General features: G+C 30.9%; 1 protein-coding gene and 1 long non-coding RNA gene across 11 annotated transcripts; one reads left to right on the forward strand and one right to left on the reverse strand.

Moving 5' to 3' along the window:
* Positions 1-6288: 6288 nt before the first annotated feature.
* LOC145054290 (uncharacterized) lies at positions 6289-12390 on the reverse strand. Of its 8 annotated transcripts, none has more exons than XM_079002445.1 (10): positions 12025-12390; positions 11769-11944; positions 11187-11518; positions 10263-10342; positions 8929-9527; positions 8031-8850; positions 7877-7948; positions 7699-7788; positions 6869-7616; positions 6289-6767 (listed from the first exon to the last, which is right to left on the reverse strand). In XM_079002445.1, the coding sequence occupies exons 6-9, from the start codon at positions 8370-8372 to the stop codon at positions 7422-7424; spliced, it is 699 nt and encodes a 232-aa protein (XP_078858571.1). In that variant the 5' UTR covers positions 8373-8850; positions 8929-9527; positions 10263-10342; positions 11187-11518; positions 11769-11944; positions 12025-12390; the 3' UTR covers positions 6289-6767; positions 6869-7421. The 8 variants fall into 8 exon arrangements, with proteins under 8 accessions (XP_078858571.1, XP_078858575.1, XP_078858573.1 ...); XM_079002449.1 differs by having other exon boundaries at positions 11860-11949; XM_079002447.1 differs by having other exon boundaries at positions 11187-11514; positions 11769-11949.
* Positions 12391-16262: 3872 nt separating this feature from the next.
* On the forward strand, positions 16263-18317 carry LOC145054291 (uncharacterized). 3 transcript variants are annotated; one of them, XR_013684768.1, is made up of 5 exons: positions 16263-16570; positions 16647-16737; positions 16813-16993; positions 17244-17575; positions 17986-18317. It is a non-coding gene; the product is annotated as an uncharacterized LOC145054291 (long non-coding RNA). The 3 variants fall into 3 exon arrangements; XR_013684767.1 differs by having other exon boundaries at positions 16264-16570; positions 16818-16993; positions 17244-18317; XR_013684766.1 differs by having other exon boundaries at positions 16265-16570; positions 17244-18244.
* Positions 18318-20013: the final 1696 nt, after the last annotated feature.

The raw sequence follows: 20013 nt of genomic DNA on the forward strand, positions 1-20013 counted from the left end.
TATATATATATATATATATATATATATATATAATCTCAATTATTTTGAATAATAATATTCATTGACATCAACCCACATTCCTCATTAATAGAATCAAATATAATTATCTATTTAGTATTATTTCTAACAATTATTATTATTGATTAATTATATTTTTACTTATGTGATCATTTTCTAATTTCAATAAAGATGTTCATTTAAAATACAATTTATTTATAGCTAAATGTAATTTATAATTTGATGTTATTATCATTTAAAATTGTTATTCATTAATTTTAAACCACTTATTATTAATAATAAGTTAAAAAAGACTTTTCAGAAACACTTAATATTATTATTAAAATGTGAAACATACACTAAATAATAAAGTGATAAGATAGACAATTTGCATTTCAAAAGAGACTTGCATGGATAATATGACATATCCATGTAATTTGATTTTATTATTTATAATTATTGCTTATTAATTCTAAAACCACTTGTTATTATTAATAAGTGAAATAAACTTTTAAAAAGCACTTATTATTATAACTAAAATGTTAAACATATACTAAAATATAAAGTGATAAGATAGATAATTTGCATTTTAAAAAAGGCTTACATGGATAATATGAATAATATGACATATCCATGATTTTTAATTAATTATTGTTTTGAAGCCACATTAACATACAAACATGTATACAATAGTTAATTAAATATTATATATATATCACCTTCCATAACATATGATCGATAACATGAATCTAATCTAATTTACATTAAAATTTCAACCACAACATTCAATAAAGAATACTTAAATAAAAAAAAATACAAAAAAGAATTAGTATATAACAAACTTACAAATTAAAAACTTCAACATAATAACATGGCTCGAAAATTGTTCAAAGCCCTCAAACCAACACAAAAAACTTTAAACTTGTTTTCTTTGTGAATTTTGTATGTGACTTGTATTTGTGTGTCTACTCAAAAAGATTGACCTTTTTATAGTAGAGTACCCATTAATTGTTTATTAAATATATTATATAAGTTATAAAACCTTTGAATTGTTAATCATTATTAAGAGACTTTTGAGTGGTATTCATTAAAATAAGAGGTTTCAAATGCATGAGGTGTTTGCAAATTTTTATGGGGGTTTCAAATGCATGAGGTTCAAGGAAAAATGTTAGCTTTATAAGTATGTATGATGTATGATGAGGATTATAGTTTTAATTTTTAAGTCATTGTGATATATACAATTATCTGATAATTTTATAAACCATTTAAAATTGTGTAAATTATATATCAAACGTATGATAATCTATATATAACGGGTAACAAAATGTATGAACAAAAATATGAACTACGACTTTTAGTAACATAAAAATACAAAAACATCTAGTATAACATTTGTATTAAAAAAGATATATATACAACGAATAATAAAAAATATGAAAAATAAACACTACAACTTTTAATAACATAAAAACACTAAAACATTTATTATAACATTTATATTAACTCTTTATATTTAAATCACAAATCTCTTCAAATACATTAATGTTTTTAATGAGCAAAACTTTACAACCTTATAAAAGAAAGAACATAAAAAGTTATTAGTGATTACTAATTAATAATCATAAGTTAAAAACTCCTGAGTTGTAACTAATAAATATGCATAAATTAGAAAAACTCTTGAGTTGTAGTGTGAGTTTCAAATAAATACGGTACTTGGAAATTTGTATTTATTATTATTATTATTATTATTATTATTATTATTATTATTATTATTATATTCGTCTAAATAATTGGTTTTGATGCATCATTTTAATCCCTTCAATTATTAAACATAAAGATATTTAATTATAAATTTATAACATACATAGATGCATATATATGTTAAACAAATCACATATAATATATATTTTCGTAAATGTCATATGTAATTCTTGTCGTAGTAATATGGATAAATTACTTTCATATGAAGAACATATCATGATAAGTCATCATAATTACATATCAAATGTTAAAAATTATGTTATCTTTTAAATATTGTCTTGTAAATATGTTGTGTAGGATAACACAACAAAAAAATAATAGAAAATAAACATAATCAAAATAGAAAAACTACAATCAAATAAATAAGAACATTCAATGGTTGAATATATAAATAAAAATGTTACATAAATATACGTTTAAATCAAAAGAAAAAACTAACATTCGTCTACTTTCCTCAAACAAAAAAAAAAACCTATATCCATTTTCTAAATCTTCTTTCTTTATTTAACACCATTCAACCATAGAAACTTGATGACAATTCTTCACTAACCTGCAATCAAAATGTTTTTCTTGAAAAAGAAGAATGAGAAATATATTCCAAGCAAAACATTGATGTTTGGAGAGTCACATTCAAGATTGATTAATACATACAAATCACATATAAAGATCAAATGAGAAATTGAATATAAAGAAAGAATAGAAAAACTTCATTTGTTTTGGTTGAAAGAAAAAATCATATTACAAGTACCATCGATGCGACATAACCCATTTCTTCAAGTCATTATATTTGGATCGTGAATGCTTAAACTATATGAAAACTTTTGAATCATAATATCTTCAACCAAATGACAACTTTTTGTAAGAAAAAGTACTAATATAACTACATATATAATGAAGGTGAAAGGGTGTGGGGTTTCAAATGTATGAGGTGTTGAACTCATAGAGTTTGTGATTTTCTTGGAAAGAGATTATGTGTAATTAATTACTTTGAAGGTGAAAGGGTGTGGGGTTTCAAATGCATGAGGTGTTGGCAAATTTTTATGGGGGGTTCAAATGAATGAGATTCAAGAAAAAATGTTAGCTTTTTAAGTATCTATGATTTGATACAAAAATATTTAAAAGATTCTAGTTATTATGCGTTCGTGTGGTGTTTATATCATATTTATATGATTTTTTATTTAGCTTTTACTTCAAAGTTTTAGATATTTTTTTATTTATATATACTCTATTTAAAAAAAAACAAATATTAAGTGTCATACCTTACGTTAACGAAAAAAAAATTATTGACGGAGTAATTTAAGGAGGTATTATGCTCACAAATAAAATAGCAAGCACGGACCGCGATTTAAAATAGCAGATCTTGAAAAATATAAATCCAAATTACTTTTTATTTAATTTTTGCTTCAAAGGGTCTTTTATATATATATATATATATATATATATATATATATATATATATATATATATATATATATATATATATATATATATATCGGGGAAGGTTCAAATGAGAACAATTATGAAATCAAATATACAAGAACAAATTTAGGCTACATATTTGTTTTTGCAGCAAAACCCTCCCGCGTATCGTCGCGACGTAGAAATGTAATATTCATATGTGAATATAAAGGTAAGTATATTTTCGCATATTTCAAATCTGTCGCTTAAACGCTCCAGCGTATCGGGATGATGAAACAGATAATATTCATATATGAATAATTATATATTCATATATCTTATACTATATTATAAATCATATTAGTCATATCTTGAATTTTAAGAGGTATAAGATTCAAATTTTTTTGTACAGATCAATTATGCATAACAAAATCATTAATACTTGCCAAATTTTTGAAGAATTGAAATAAGGAAGGTTATTAAGAAATTTAATTTATTGCAAAATGACAATTTTAAAATATTAAATTAATCTATATAAATCAATTTATATTTATTAAACTATACACCGAAAATAACTAATTTACATCAAATGTATATACAGACAATATAAATATAAGTTCTAAACATAATTATTTTAATTAAAAGTGGTAATTTTTTATTACATAATAACTAATAATAAAATCTAATAATTATTTCTCCGTAAAAAAACTATTCATCAAAAGAGTTATTTATCGCCGTTGTTTTGCGCGAGACACATCTAGTTCATATATAAGTATATTCATATATGAATAATCACTTGAAAATAAAAATAGAGAAAATAACAAAAATAGCCAATTATCCTAATCACTTTGTGGAAAATATTCAAAAAAAATCGAAATTGCAAAAATCGCCACGAAAATCGCAGATGTGAATGGTCCATCTGCGATTTGCACATTCCATCTGCGAATGTACAAGTGGCTAAAGCACACTTGTGCTTTAGCCACTTGTACATTCGCAGGTGGATTGATTTTTTTAATTTTTTTTCTATATATATAGGACATTTCAGGCTTAAATCGCAGATGGACACAGTCCATCTGCGATTTTCTCTGTATTCCATCTGCGATTTTACGTTTTTTTTTAATTTGACTATGAAATCAATTGGTTTGACTACGAAATAATGTTACTATATATAAACTTTTGTAGAAAATTATCAGTTTAGTTGTTATTTGTTTAGGAAATTTCTCTAAAATCTCTCTAAAAAACGATTGAATATTTGGTTTGTCTTGTAACCGGTGAGAGATGACAAGTTATTAAAACAAATCTGGAATACGTATGTCCACATGGAGGTATTTCTGAATTCGCTTTGATATTTTCTGAGTATATTAGTTATAGTGATTTTGTATCTTTGGTGAGAAGCAAAATTGGTTTGTTAGACAAATATAGAACTAGTCTTCGTTTCCATCATCCTGAATTGAATTATTATATAGTTATAGTTGAAGACATGAATGTTAGAATGTTGATAAATGTAATCAAATGTAGTGGAGGAAGGGCTGTCAAAGTGTTTGTGGTGGTTGATGAAGGAGATGAGGTTAATGAGGCTAGTCACAGTGGAAATCAGCCGGTTAGTAATTTATGCAGCTATAAAGGGAGCAACGATCCGATAGGTACTTTCAATACTCCTAGTGTACCTTAGTTTCACAGTGTTGCTGAAAATGTTAATGTTAGTTATTCACCTATTAACTATGTGGATCCTGAGAATTACAAGTATGTTGGTGATGATGATGTTGGTACATATCTTAATGATGTGGGTGGTCGTTGTGATGATGTTGTCGAACAAGAAGTTAAAGTTATGAATAGGCATGTAGTAGATAAAAGTAAAAAGAAAAAAAATTCGAGTCAAAAAAATGAAAAAAAGCGTGTTTACGGGGATTATGTTGATGTTGCTGATGTACGTTTAGATATAACCGACTTACAAAACAATTCAGATAGAGATGAGTTGGGTGATGAAGCTAAAGCTAAGTTTTCCAATAACCTTTTTTACGGTATGCCCTCTGTACCAGCATGCCCAGATGATATTAATGAAGATATCCCAACACAGATGGTAGACATGAATCTTCAAAAGATTGAATGTGAGAGTATATTTAAGAACAAAGAACTGTTAAAGCGGTGTATTGGTAAAAAATGTCTTCGAGAAAGTTTTCAGAAGAGGACAAGTAGATCCACCAAATCAAGGTATGAGGTTGTGTGTGTTTCGAAAAATTGTTCTTGGTTACTAAGAGCAAAAGCAATTAAAAATTCTGATGGACTTTTCCAAGTGAATAAATTTGTTGATGTACACACATGTTCTTCAACAATTTTGCAATTTAATCATCGACAAGCAAACAAATATGTTTTGAGTGAATATCTTGTTGATGTTTTGGCTAAAGATTATAGTAGAGTTTATCGGGGAAAAGATATTATTAATGATATGAATGCTCAATTGAATATCAATATCTCATACCATCAGGCATGGCGTGCGAAGCAATATGCATTGTTGTTGTTAAGGGGTATGGAAGGGGATTCTTTTACCAAACTTCCGGCTTATTGTCACAATTTGGTCAAACATAATCCGGGTACGGTGACGCATATTAAAACAGATGGTGATGATCGCTTTGAGTTTTTGTAGGTCGCTCTCGGTTGCTCGGTGAGTATTATAATATTTTATTAATTTTTTCATTTTTATTTTGGTGTATTTAAATAGATATACAATGTATTGTAGGTACGTGCTTTTGTCAAATTTTGTAAACCGACCCTAGTAGTAGATGGAGCCCACCTAAAGGGCAAGTTCAAAGGTACCATGTTACTTGTAGTTACTAAGGACGAACAAAACCAAATATTACCGATTGCATATGGTATATGCAAAAATGAGTGTACCGATTCTTGGACATGGTTTTTTCAAAAACTACATGATTGCATAGGAAATATGCAGGAGCTTACAATTACATCTGATAAGTCTCCATCTATAGCAATTATTATTTACAAGTTGTAAGCTTTTTAGTATTGTTTTGATAGTTTTTAGGTTGTTATATCAATAAATTGTTGTATTTGTTGTTATGTTTAGAGCAGTGTACTTGTTACTTTCAAACAAATGGTGGCGTCGTTCTTATGTTGTAATTATTTAAGTTAATACTAGGTCATTAAATCCAACATACAATTACATATACAAATATATAATCCAACTACATAGGACCAAGACTCGACCCCCAATAAATTTTTGCCATCCGTTGGCGAAACTCTAAAGCTGCGTTCATTGGGTCAATAAGTTCACGTATTGGTTGGCCTGAAACTAATTTTTCCAAAAACATACAAACAAAAACACCGCAGTCTCCCAAATGGCTACTTTGTTGGGGAACATTTGTTTCGAATATGAATTGCATATTCAATGGAATCATTGGGATGTTCCTCCGGGCCCAATAATTAATCTTGTCTAAACAACCGGCCACCATAGCTTTAAATTTGGTAAAGGTTCCATCAGAGTTGAATTTTTCATAAGCCCCTCTACCGAGACTGTCATAAATATGGACTTCCATATTCGCCAATCGTAGTTCCCTAAATAACCAGTGATTAGGGGCTGAATGAATCGGAAATAGAACCTGTATAAGGATAAAAAAGAAATAAATTTTGTTTAGAAATAAGAATACAAAAACATAATGACAATAACGATAATATTTTAAAAAAATAAAATTTAGTTTACCGTATCGACATCCCACCAAGCAACCATGAAGTTGGGGTATTTAGCAATACCAGCCATAAACGCCCTCCAATCCTGCCCTTCCTCCAGAGCATGGCAAACAAAAAAATTTGGCGGCATTATTGTATGTTAGTCGCTATCAAAACGTCTCTCCATCAGTAGTTTATACCAAAGGGTGATATGATGCACAAAATTATGATACTTTTGTTATTAACTAAAAAAGAAAATACTTTTAAAAAAACAAATTAAGTATTATTTTCCCGCTGACTCCAACCATCCGTCGTGTGTATGCCCAAACAAGGCGCTCCAAAATTCTCTATCTAACACCAAATTAAACAAACGATGCAGCATGTCATATGAATGAAATAAATAATTCTGGATCACAACTTCACCGCCTACTACGTAAGGTTGCAGGCGCAACACGGAGAAGTCGTGAGCAACAACAGATGCTGGAGGAGGAACGGGGCTTGTTGATTTCATATCAACCTTCCTTTTTGCTCTTCTTTTTTGCTTCGGTGTTGTGTGCAGCTAAAACAATATTGAAATGTTTATATCTCTATCTTTCAAATAATTCACATAAAAAAAATTCTATTATTACGATATAAGTTTTTAAATTAAACGTCGGAGGGCACAAATACTTTGATGGATTTCGAACCCTCGGTCTATTGGGTGTAACTTCTTTGCCATCAAAACCATAAGCATCATAATAATTTACATTTCCCGTAATTTGTATTTCATCTTCCTCCGACACCTAAATTAATAAGCAAAAATCTCTAATTAAAACATGTTTCAATCTACTAAATAAAAACTAAAATAAATGTAAGTATAACAACCTCTTTAGCTTCATTATCATTTACATCAAACACATCATCATCAATTTTGTTCCTACTACAACCCGCATTCTCATTCCTCTCCTCCAACTCCTACATTAAAATTAACACATTATAGTTATTAACGAAAGAAACATTAAAAATTAATTATTAAAATCGTAAATGTAATATCTATAATAACCTTGTCGTCTTCAATATCACCAAAAATATTTATATTTGTATTATTTTTATTCATCATTTCATCTTTTACAACCTAAATTTGCAAATATAAAATATGAACACAAATATTAATATATGTTAATAAATTAAAAAAAATAATGTAGCGTGTAACTAACCCGTTCATCAAATTTTGTTTGGAATACTGCAGACTCCTCAAAACTGATGTTATTCCATAGATCTTCATTATTCACTTCTTCAACAAACACCTCTGTAGGTTCTTGATTCGTAAACACATGTTGCTCCAGTGCATGTAGCCATTTCAACACCTCTAGGTTGGGTTTTACACTGCGCCCACCTCTACCATGAGAGGGACCACTAGACGACATACTAGACAAAGATTCGTCTTGTCTCCTAAAATGGTCGCGTACTGGGGATGGAACTGATTTCCGTTCACCATATACATACTCTTGAAATGACATATAATAAAAAAATATCATCTCATCATCACTCGGTGACATTTTATTTCTTGGTGGTTGTCCCTCGTAAAAAATTGAACATATTAAAAATGCATATAAAAGTATAATAATGAATTTTATTAATAATTAAAAAACTTTATAAACCTGTATCATTGAAAAAATCTTGTTCACATTAACCCATTTCAATTTTTTTGTCCCACTCCATCGTTTCATCCGGGGCATGTTCCTATTTTTTCTCAATACAAATCCACAGGCACGAACAGCCGGAAGCATCTCATATATCCATATCTACAATTTTTACAATTATAGTAATAAAAGTTAAAATTAAAATAACTAACATAACAATAAAACCATTTAAATATAAGTAAATTTTTATATCCTAATTGGAGCCGTAAATCCTGAAACAGTGTATTTTAAAGTTTGACAACGCTCAGGAAGTGATAAATATTTATTTATCTTGTTCCATGTATCTTCAAAGTCATCATACGTAAAATCTCATAAATAGTTATCCCAAGCGAAACTAACAAAACAAAAAAAAAATAGTTATAATATAAATTAACATTAATAATATAAAACTTTCAAAGTAAACAAAAAATACCTGTTCCAAACATCCAAATTCTCAGCAAAAAAAAAACCAATCTTGTGGCACGTGATCATTTATTTCTTTTCCCAAAAAACCTTCACATAAAATGTAAATCAAACATATTCTAACTGCATCGGCATCGTCAACTTCTAAGAATGGTTGATTTAAAATAAAAAATTTCAGGTCACCGATTTTCACCGAACTATTTGTATGGTTCGGAGATAACCGCTCACGCAATAAACATCTTTTTTACTACTAACTATTTTTTCTAACACTTTTTTCCCGATGTTTTTTGGATACTCCGCAAATTTCAACCCGGTTATCAAACAAAACTCTTCCGACCCATATACCATTTTCGTATCACCTACTCTAAAATATAACCGTTTTATCCCATCTGGAGATAAAACAGCGTCCGGCCGTATCTGATAAAGGAATATTTTGTGGAACAACAATCCATCCCCTTGTAAACGAGGGACGTCCAACAAATAACCAAATACTGTATCTCTAAATATATCACGTCTCACACCATGTAACACTTCAAATACTTCTCATATGTTACACTCCGATCCCTTTAAGTTTACAATAGCTTTCACATCGAAATTATTATAATTATGCTGCAAAAAACACAATAACATATTAGAAAACTAAACAACTATTTCATTTTAAAATATATTATTATTAAATGCAATAATAACAATGCAAATACAAATATTTAATAAATAATTTATATATTTACGCTAAAAAACAATAACATACTATAACAATTTTTTTAACTTAAACGACAACTATATAAACAATTTTCCAAGTTATACGACAAATATACAAATGATTTTTATCTTTCTAATTATATCAAATAACATTTTCTAACCATATAAACAAACAATTTTTCAACTAAAACGACAACTAAATTAACAATTTTTCAACTTATACAACAAATATACAAACAATTTTTAAGTTTCAAATTATATAAAATAACATATTCTAACCATGCTATATCAATTTATCAACTTAAACCACTAACCAAACATAATATAAACATTATTCTAACAATTTATTTAACTAATAACTTAAAAAAATAAGCATATTCTAACCATTTTACTAAATATACAACTACCCGATGCACACTCTACGCAATCTCTACTTGTACATTCATACAGCCACTAACAAAATAGCATTTAAACTTCAAATTTAGTAATAACAAATATTAAAACTATCAAATACAACAAAATTACCCTACCACAAACAATATAATTTCTTTTTTTACACTAACTAATACAATAAATAATAAAATAATAAACACATATACTAAATAAATGTTAATTAAAACATAAAAAGAGTTAAAATCTAACCATATTTTCGGGATTGTTGAAGTAATCGTCTATTTTATTCAAGAAACCGTCAAAAGCAATCCCCGAGAGAGAGAGTTTTTCTATATTGAAGAGTGAAAATGAGGGAAAAAAATCATTTTATAGAATTCCATGCGCAAAATCGCAGGTGAACAGTGAAATTCCACGAGCTCTTTTGCCGTGTATAAGCCCAATAAGAAACTATTTGTTTATATTAAACTATAATGTGGTAAAGAAATCTGAAACAGAAAAACAAAAGGCACCAATATGAAAGTTTATTTTCAACATTAGGTCTTTTGTTTTTGCCATATAACGATTAAAAACATGATTAAGCCTTATGCTAGATTGACAGAAGGAATCAGCAAGCAATTGATGTATAATCATATGGCATACAGCATAACTTTAGAAGCTCGGCACAACTACAATGGCTGCACCAGGAGAACATCTTAAGCTATGAATACCTCTTAAGTACCTGCTATATTTCATCATCTTCCATTCTGTCAAAAATTACTGTTTTCTGCTTTTAAATCAAAGCTAATTAATTCCCACAACAAACAAGTGAACAATTGTAAACGATGAACAAATTAGAAGACTCAGATGAGTAAGGAATTATATCATCGAATCTAGCCATATGAATTAAAACCGCCTGCAGCAAAAAGCTGGACAGTAACAATTTATAGGCACAGAATCAGGGAACATTTCATCCTCACTGTCATCTTAAACATACATGATACAGCTAAATCTTATATGGATAATCATCAAAATAGATCGATTCTGTAACAAGTAATACAGATAGAATACTATGGCGTTTGATTTTAGCTGCGAATAACTTCTTCATAGGCATACCACACGTTATAAATCACGAATAAAAAGCGTGGCGATGACTTTTGGAATATAGAATCATGTATCAGTATATATAAAACTAACCAGATTTCTACTCGCTTTGAGAAATGGCTAAGATCCACATCAGAATTTGGACCATTAAATTTTGATACCGAGTAGATAAATATATAGAGTACACAGTCTTCTTGCCCTTCGGTATCACCTAGTTTCCAACATGTGGAGCAGCTTCTATGAGGGTAAAATTGTACATTTACATCTAAAAAAACTGATGTTATTCCATGATTCCAAACTGAGATGCTTGAAATAAATTATAACTAAAGTATACAATAATCCACCATTTTGGATTTTGAACCTCAAAAGTTTTTCAAAATCTTCTCATTAGCTACACCATTGTCAACAAGAATAGAAGTAACTTCCTACAAAAAACATTCGTATCAAACAACATTACTAATTTACTATTATCAATAACAATTTCCCTGTCAACTTATAAAAGGGCTAATTTGCTCTTTAGGCCAATCATCTTTTAAACAAATAACCTTTTGGGTTGAAATCCAATATGCAAGAATTACTTACTCGGTTGAAATCCCCTTCAATAGTGTAATGACAACCCAAAAGATAAGTAACCCAATTTACAAAAAAATTATTAAAAAAAAAAAAAAAACAAACCTCAGCCATCTGTTTTTGACCACCAAGCACAGCCCCGATTGACTCTAGTGCATAGAGCTGTTTAGCTCTTGCAAAAGCTGCCGGTACATACCCTAATTCACCAGCACAACTATCAGCAGGCTGGGCAACACTGGGATGATTGTAACCCCAGAAGATTCCCAGGCTTTGAATCTATCCTATACTGGTTGAAGAAAATGGAAGATTAGAATCAGTTTGAGGTTAGAAGGGTAAGAAATTTAAGGATTATAGTGAGAACCTGACAATGGCAGCAAAGAACGAGCACCGGGAAGCAGCAGCGGCGACCGGCGAGCGGCTGGAGTCGGCGATCGACGAGAAGAGAGCTGAGAACGAAGAAGGAAAACGGCTGGAGCGATCTTCTGTGTTTCTTTTTTTCGTTTAGTGCGCTTTTTTTTTTTTTTTTTTTGTTAGATTAGGTTAGAAGAGGTGAGAAGAGTCAAGGTTTGAAGAGCTATTTTAAAAAAAACAAACGCAACCTTAGGGTTTAACTCTATAAGAGAGAGAGAGAGATGTCAGGTTTAGGTTTTGAGCTGTGCGGAGTCTTTAGATCGATGAACGCCGACAACCTCCACCATCCATGGCCGTTTTCAATAACCGAAAGATCAGTGTTGCTTTATATACCCGATAGGTTTTAGCAAAACCTCTTTATTATTATTTTTGTTTTTATTTTATTTTTTTCTCTCGAAACACCCCTGAATTATTCAAGAAAACTCTTCAAGGACTTCTTGATTTTGATTTATTATTCGGGGATAAAAAAAGATTCGTCTATGGAATTAAATGGATAATTCGTCTATGGAATTAATAATTCAAAAAATATATAGATATTAATAATTATTTAATTATAAACTCTAAGGGCATCTCCAACCCACCCTCAAACTCTATTTTCTTCCTCATTCTTCTTCAACCCTACCTCATTTTCACCTCTATTTTTGGAGATATGAATAGTATTCCCCCATATATGGGGGAATACTATTCATATCTCCAAAAATGGAGGTGAAGTTTGGTTGTCAATTTTAGTCTCTCTCATTTTAATTTTATACATTTCTAGTTTATTTTATCTACTGATTATAGTTTAAATGCAATATTTAATATTTATAATATCATATTATATACTAATTTATATTAATTAATCATAAATATAGAGTTTAATTAGTAGAGGGTGTATTTGACAATATATATAAGTTATAAAAATGGAATATTTTAGGAATATACTTTTTGGGGTAAAAAATAGGGTAGAAAATGGAGTAGGGTTGGAGATGAAATACTATTACTCTATTTTTTACTCCATTTATGGAGGAAAAAATCGAGATGGGTAGGAGATGGTCTAAATAAGGCGACTTATCAACCCAATACCCACTTTTGTTAAATTTAATTTAAGTACTAACAAAAATCCATGAATTAATGTTGAGATAATACATATGGGTTGTAAACTTTTATTTGAAAAAACATCATAAATGGTCCCTGTGGTTTCCTAAAATCTGAAGTTTAGTCCCCGTGGTTTAAAAACGTCATAGATGGTCCATGTGCTTTCAAAACTTTTGACGATTGGTCCTTATTGCTAACTCCGTTAACTTTTGTTCGTCAACTGAAGGGCATTTTCGTCATTTCACTACCACAGGGACCATTTCTGATGCTTTTTTTATTTATTTTTAAATAATTAAATAAAATCTCTCTCTCTCTCTCATCACCTAGATACATCATCTCATTTCCCTTCCCAATTTCTATTTCCATTTTAGATCTACAGGTGGCCATCTCGTTCTTTGCCCCTTCTTCTCAACCTGCAATTAAAGGAAAAACACACAAACACACCCACAAAACTGCACTTGAAGGAAAAACACTTCACATACACATTAGAGGCGACAAAGGCGACATATGCCCCCTAATATCTTGACGAAGCATTTTAGTTCAATCCATTGGAATCTTTGATCCCATATAGAATCAGAGATTTAGGAAGTTTTTCAAGCACCATTTGATTCAACAGTAAGTTTTTCAACCACAAGCCGATCAGGCGAAGCTATTGCTACTGCAATACAATACCCTAAACCAACACCCATTGTCCCCCATGTTCCTGCATCTAAACAGGTTCTGGGTTCCATTTGGACCAAAACGGATCGACCCACATCCATGGTGTTAGCCCCTTCTGAAACCAATATAGGAGCAGGACTACCTAAACCAACAATGGCTTCTCTGATAATCCTCATTGGGGTCAAGAAATCAACGGTAACATTAACATTTGAGGCTCAAATCTATTATTTTGATCGGAAAAATGGGCCACACCGCCAATGCTGCAACAACGGTTGCCCCGCCAAGATACAGGATGAAATTTCACCATTTCCCCAACTTGATGCTCAGATCAACTACAAAAAACAAAATCATCACAGCCTCCTTATAACCAAATCCAATATGCAGGCGACATATTATAAAAAGGAACATGAAAGTAGAATGATGAACGAAAGCGAACAGAAAAGAGTCTGAATCGATCTGATCAAACTTTGGCACTAGCGGTGGCTGAATCGAATCACAAACCCTGCTCTATTTTCTGGTTCTAAATTTCTCCCCTCTCTCACTTGATTCTCTTTCTCACTCAGTAACCTGCACCAAGAAACCCACTAGCTCCCTTGAATAACTGTCAAGTGATCAAAAAATGATGGACATAAGGGAATGGAGGTTGTTGGTGAATAGACACGAGAATATGAATAATAGGGTGGGGGAGTCTAAAAGGGGTGTTTTCCGAGAGAGAGAGAGAGAGAGAGAGAGAGAGAGAGAGAGAGTCCTTTTATTAAATTATTTTCTTTTTAAAAAAAATAAGAAAAAGCATCATAAATGGTCCCTGTGGTAGTGAAATGACGAAAATGCCCTTCAGTTAACAAACAAAAGTTAACGGAGTTAGCAATAATGATCAATCGTCAAAAGTTTTGAAAGCATAGGGACCATCTATGACGTTTTTAAACCACGGGGACTAAACTTTAGATTTTGGGAATCCACAGGGACCATTTATGATGTTTTTTTCTTTTTATTTTATCGTTATGCCGATTTGTGCTACTTAATTTACTTAAAAATCCATAAAATAGTTATAAAAATATAAGATATTTTCACTATTGTAGCATTCTGTGAAACATATTTATTAATTATTTAGTATTAGTATAATAAACTACCGTCTCATATATTCATATCATTATTACTTTACTAGGTTATAGTCTGTGGGAACTATGGTTACAACAATAAATAATTTTTTATAGTAAAAAGTCATAATTATTAATCAATTATAGTAAATCTCCATTCTTAATAAAAACCTCTCCTACATGTCACATGTCCTTTTAGACTATCATTCTGACACGTGGCATTCTCTCCGTCATTTCTATCTTTTTTCTGCCGTCCAATTCATGAATTAATCAATTTTGAATGGGCACTGATTTATCCACAACAAGTTTTCATCCATCCACAGAAAACTTTATGTTTTGACAATAATACCCCTAAGTTTAATTCCTAAATATTGAAGATAGAAAATCCTAGCCTCCAAACACTAAAAGAAACATGACGAAATATCATTCTTCCTCCTTCAACACTGCTTTTTCTTCAGCCCATTCTTTGCAACGCCTCCATTGTCGATCAACAATCCATCCTAATTTCTCAATCTTCGTAAATCGAGTTTAGGGCTCCTGAAGATGATATGAGCAAATGAACCTCAAGTTCATCCACATTTATCGATCTTCTTAGCAAGCTCAACCGATATTGGTACAATCACACGAAAAGGACCACACATGAGGCTTTGAAATCGGCAACCACATGTCAACAACTATGTTCAAGTTTTATAGCCTTAAGGATATTATATGATCAAAATTGTTCTGAAAACTCGTATGAAGCAATTCAACATAAGTCCCTCCACAAAATCCAACAAGGGTATGTCAAGATTAGGGGTGAAAATGCCAAAACAAGTGAGATTAAAAGGGGAAAACCATTTTATTAATAACTTATATGAATCACTAACCAATATGTAGAGTCAATTTAATTGATTTTAAGAGTAAAACCTAACAACTTTCATCAATTTAGGTTACTGAACAAACTCAAAACGATAAACCCCAACACTATGAAACCGAATTTAAGAAAAGAAAAACACAGAATCAAATGCATAAACTGTAAATCCACATCAGATAACAAAAAATAAAGAACATTTTCTAAGATGAGAAAAGAATTGATGTTATTCAGGTCCCAGGAGTAATCTGATTTGTGCGTTTGGAACTGGTATGCTTCTGGAAGTTGTGACAGTGAGTTTTCATGGTTTTTTGGAAACACATGATCTGGTAACGCTGAAGGAGAAAGAAGGAGTGCAACGATTGCAGCGACATGTGCGTCGTGGTCCTTCGAAAACATAGCACTTTTCTCTCTCAAATATCTTTAAATTTAATTGAGGGCATAATTGTCTATTTACAATAAAAATACGTGGATAGATCAAAAATACCATGAAAGAATCAGCTCCAATTCTGAATCCCTAAAGTTCAGCCGCCGAATTTGGTGCAATAAGCTATAAAAATATCTTCAACCGATTATTCAAAGTAATCACAATAAATTAGGGAGTCTTCGTCAAATTTGAATTGTACTTTTACTTTTGTCGACTTCATATATACATTGAATCGGACAACCGTCACCACCACCAATATTAGTCGCTACTGCCTGAACATCAGACACCACCGCACCACCATCTCACGATGCCCTCGAGTAACCCTAGGTTTCACTACAACGACCATCGCACAACACCACTCACCACCACCCTCACTTCTTTCCAGGTAAAAAACAGTACATCTTTTCTTTATTTTGAATGTTTCTTACGATTTAGGGTTTCAATCGGTTGTTGTTTACTAGGTTTTCCAAATTAGGTTTGGTTGTTGTTCCACAGCCCCTCGCCGGTCGCCGCTGCTGCTTCCCGGTGCTCGTTCTTTGCTGCCATTGTCAGGTTCTCACTATAATCCTTAAATTTCTTACCCTTCTAACCTCAAACTGATTCTAATCTTCCATTTTCTTCAACCAGTATAGGATAGATTCAAAGCCTGGGAATCTTCTGGGGTTACAATCATCCCAGTGTTGCCCAGCCTGCTGATAGTTGTGCTGGTGAATTAGGGTATGTACCGGCAGCTTTTGCAAGAGCTAAACAGCTCTATGCACTAGAGTCAATCGGGGCTGTGCTTGGTGGTCAAAAACAGATGGCTGAGGTTTGTTTTTTTTTTTTTTTTAATAATTTTTTTGTAAATTGGGTTACTTATCTTTTGGGTTGTCATTACACTATTGAAGGGGATTTCAACCGAGTAAGTAATTCTTGCATATTGGATTTCAACCCAAAAGGTTATTTGTTTAAAAGATGATTGGCCTAAAGAGCAAATTAGCCCTTTTATAAGTTGACAGGGAAATTGTTATTGATAATAGTAAATTAGTAATGTTGTTTGATACGAATGTTTTTTGTAGGAAGTTACTTCTATTCTTGTTGACAATGGTGTAGCTAATGAGAAGATTTTGAAAAACTTTTGAGGTTCAAAATCCAAAATGGTGGATTATTGTATACTTTAGTTATAATTTATTTCAAGCATCTCAGTTTGGAATCATGGAATAACATCAGTTTTTTTAGATGTAAATGTACAATTTTACCCTCATAGAAGCTGCTCCACATGTTGGAAACTAGGTGATACCGAAGGGCAAGAAGACTGTGTACTCTATATATTTATCTACTCGGTATCAAAATTTAATGGTCCAAATTCTGATGTGGATCTTAGCCATTTCTCAAAGCGAGTAGAAATCTGGTTAGTTTTATATATACTGATACATGATTCTATATTCCAAAAGTCATCGCCACGCTTTTTATTCGTGATTTATAACGTGTGGTATGCCTATGAAGAAGTTATTCGCAGCTAAAATCAAACGCCATAGTATTCTATCTGTATTACTTGTTACAGAATCGATCTATTTTGATGATTATCCATATAAGATTTAGCTGTATCATGTATGTTTAAGATGACAGTGAGGATGAAATGTTCCCTGATTCTGTGCCTATAAATTGTTACTGTCCAGCTTTTTGCTGCAGGCGGTTTTAATTCATATGGCTAGATTCGATGATATAATTCCTTACTCATCTGAGTCTTCTAATTTGTTCATCGTTTACAATTGTTCACTTGTTTGTTGTGGGAATTAATTAGCTTTGATTTAAAAGCAGAAAACAGTAATTTTTGACAGAATGGAAGATGATGAAATATAGCAGGTACTTAAGAGGTATTCATAGCTTAAGATGTTCTCCTGGTGCAGCCATTGTAGTTGTGCCGAGCTTCTAAAGTTATGCTGTATGCCATATGATTATACATCAATTGCTTGCTGATTCCTTCTGTCAATCTAGCATAAGGCTTAATCATGTTTTTAATCGTTATATGGCAAAAACAAAAGACCTAATGTTGAAAATAAACTTTCATATTGGTGCCTTTTGTTTTTCTGTTTCAGATTTCTTTACCACATTATAGTTTAATATAAATAAATAGTTTCTTATTGGGCTTATACACGGCAAAAGAGCTCGTGAAATGCATATAATCAATAGATTGTAACATATATATATATATATATATATATATATATATATATATATATATATATATATATATAATTCAATTAATTTTATGTTTATTTTTCTAATGTTAGTGATATATTCTAGGTCAAGTGATTTTCAAGCTAAAACTTTGTTTTTTGTTTGTATTTGTAAATTCAAAGTAAATAGAAATAAGTATTCAGTTCACTCTACAGGTTTGGTTTGGGGGTGTGTTGTTTGTTTTTTCGAAGCGAAATTTAATGAAGTATGCAGACCACCTCTGCAATCCTCTGTAGCAGAAGAGGTGGAACAAACAGCTGCAGTCCATAATAAAAGCATGTTTGTTTTTTAACATCTGCAGTAAATTGAAATTTAAACAAACTAATTTTATAAACTGAAAATAGTTCTCAACACCGAAATTTTAATAATTCTAGTCTTAAAATATTGAAAGAGTACTATAAAGAACATATAAAAAAACAAAAATATAAAACTTTTTAAAAAAAACTTACAATAAAGAACACTCTAATCTCTTCTTGTAGGATTTTTTTCTCTGATGAAGTACTAATAAACCTCATCATGCTTGGTCCTTACATGAAAATCAGATTCATTGCTAATCATATTGATGATAGATTATCACAATAAAGAACACTCTTGGTATATTCTAATAGTTGCATAATCCATGTGCTCTCTTAAGTTGTCATCACTGTAACTCGATATGCCGCTTCAATGGTTGATAGAGATATGACAACTTGTTTCTTACTACACCAAGGAATTGCACCAGATCAAAGGACAAAAGCATACCACGTTGTTGAACGAAGAGTATCATTACCACGTGCATAGTCAACATCGCAATATCAAACTACCTTGCAATCTTCACTTTTATTAAACATAATACCATAGCTAAGTGTACTTTTCACATACCTTAAGATCTAATGAATTTCTTCTAAGCAAGGCTTCTTGGCAATTTGCATGTAACGACTTATTAAACCAACCACAAAATCACCCACGAGTACAAACTAGTGTACCATTATATGTGCTCCTAAACTTTAGATTTAAAAGAATGTTCAAGGATTTGTTGAAGATTGCTTCGCTTGAATTGAACACTTTAGTGGTATCACAAGGACAGAGATTGATAACACCTGATTTTCATGTGGTGAACCACATTCGATTTACAAAGATATAATTTATGACTTCTGAGACATGTATATGTATCATACAACATCTTTTGTTCTAAGAGGGTAATAACTGTTGAACAGTTTGAATTGCACCTTAAGGAAATCACATGACATTATTACTAGGGAAGTCAACATGAAGAGAAGTCTTGGAACCAAGACTATAGAAAATTATCTTAAAAGATTTATTCGCTAAATGAATTCCTTGTCTATTATTCTTTATTCTTTTGGAATTCCATTCCACTTGCTACTTCTTGCAATCCCACCATGGATAGAGGATCCTTGTTAGTTACCCCCAAAAAAACACATACCGTTAAAGCATTGGAGATCTAATGTAACGTTCCAAAAATAAGACCCAAAAATTTCATTTTTCAATTAATAAAACGTTTTTCCAAAACATCAACATAAATCTCAAAAAGATCAAATGTATCAAAACATCACAAATTATTAGAGTTATGTAAATACGGAACTATATCGTGTGTGCACTGCAATCACC

This window comes from Lactuca serriola, chromosome 5, assembly GCF_051521515.1.
Source record: "Lactuca serriola cultivar US96UC23 chromosome 5, Lser_US96UC23_V15, whole genome shotgun sequence".
Taxonomy (NCBI): domain Eukaryota; kingdom Viridiplantae; phylum Streptophyta; class Magnoliopsida; order Asterales; family Asteraceae; genus Lactuca; species Lactuca serriola.

Excerpts from the sequence above, each read along its gene's own strand:
- LOC145054290 (XM_079002445.1), bottom strand. The coding sequence starts at position 8,372 with ATGTCACCGAGTGATGATGAGATGATATTTTTTTATTATATGTCATTT. Across the intron at positions 7,949-8,030 it reads AAACAAAATTTGATGAACGG|GTTGTAAAAGATGAAATGAT; the intron begins GTTAGTTACACG and ends TTGCAAATTTAG. Across the intron at positions 7,789-7,876 it reads GTGATATTGAAGACGACAAG|GAGTTGGAGGAGAGGAATGA; the intron begins GTTATTATAGAT and ends ATTTTAATGTAG.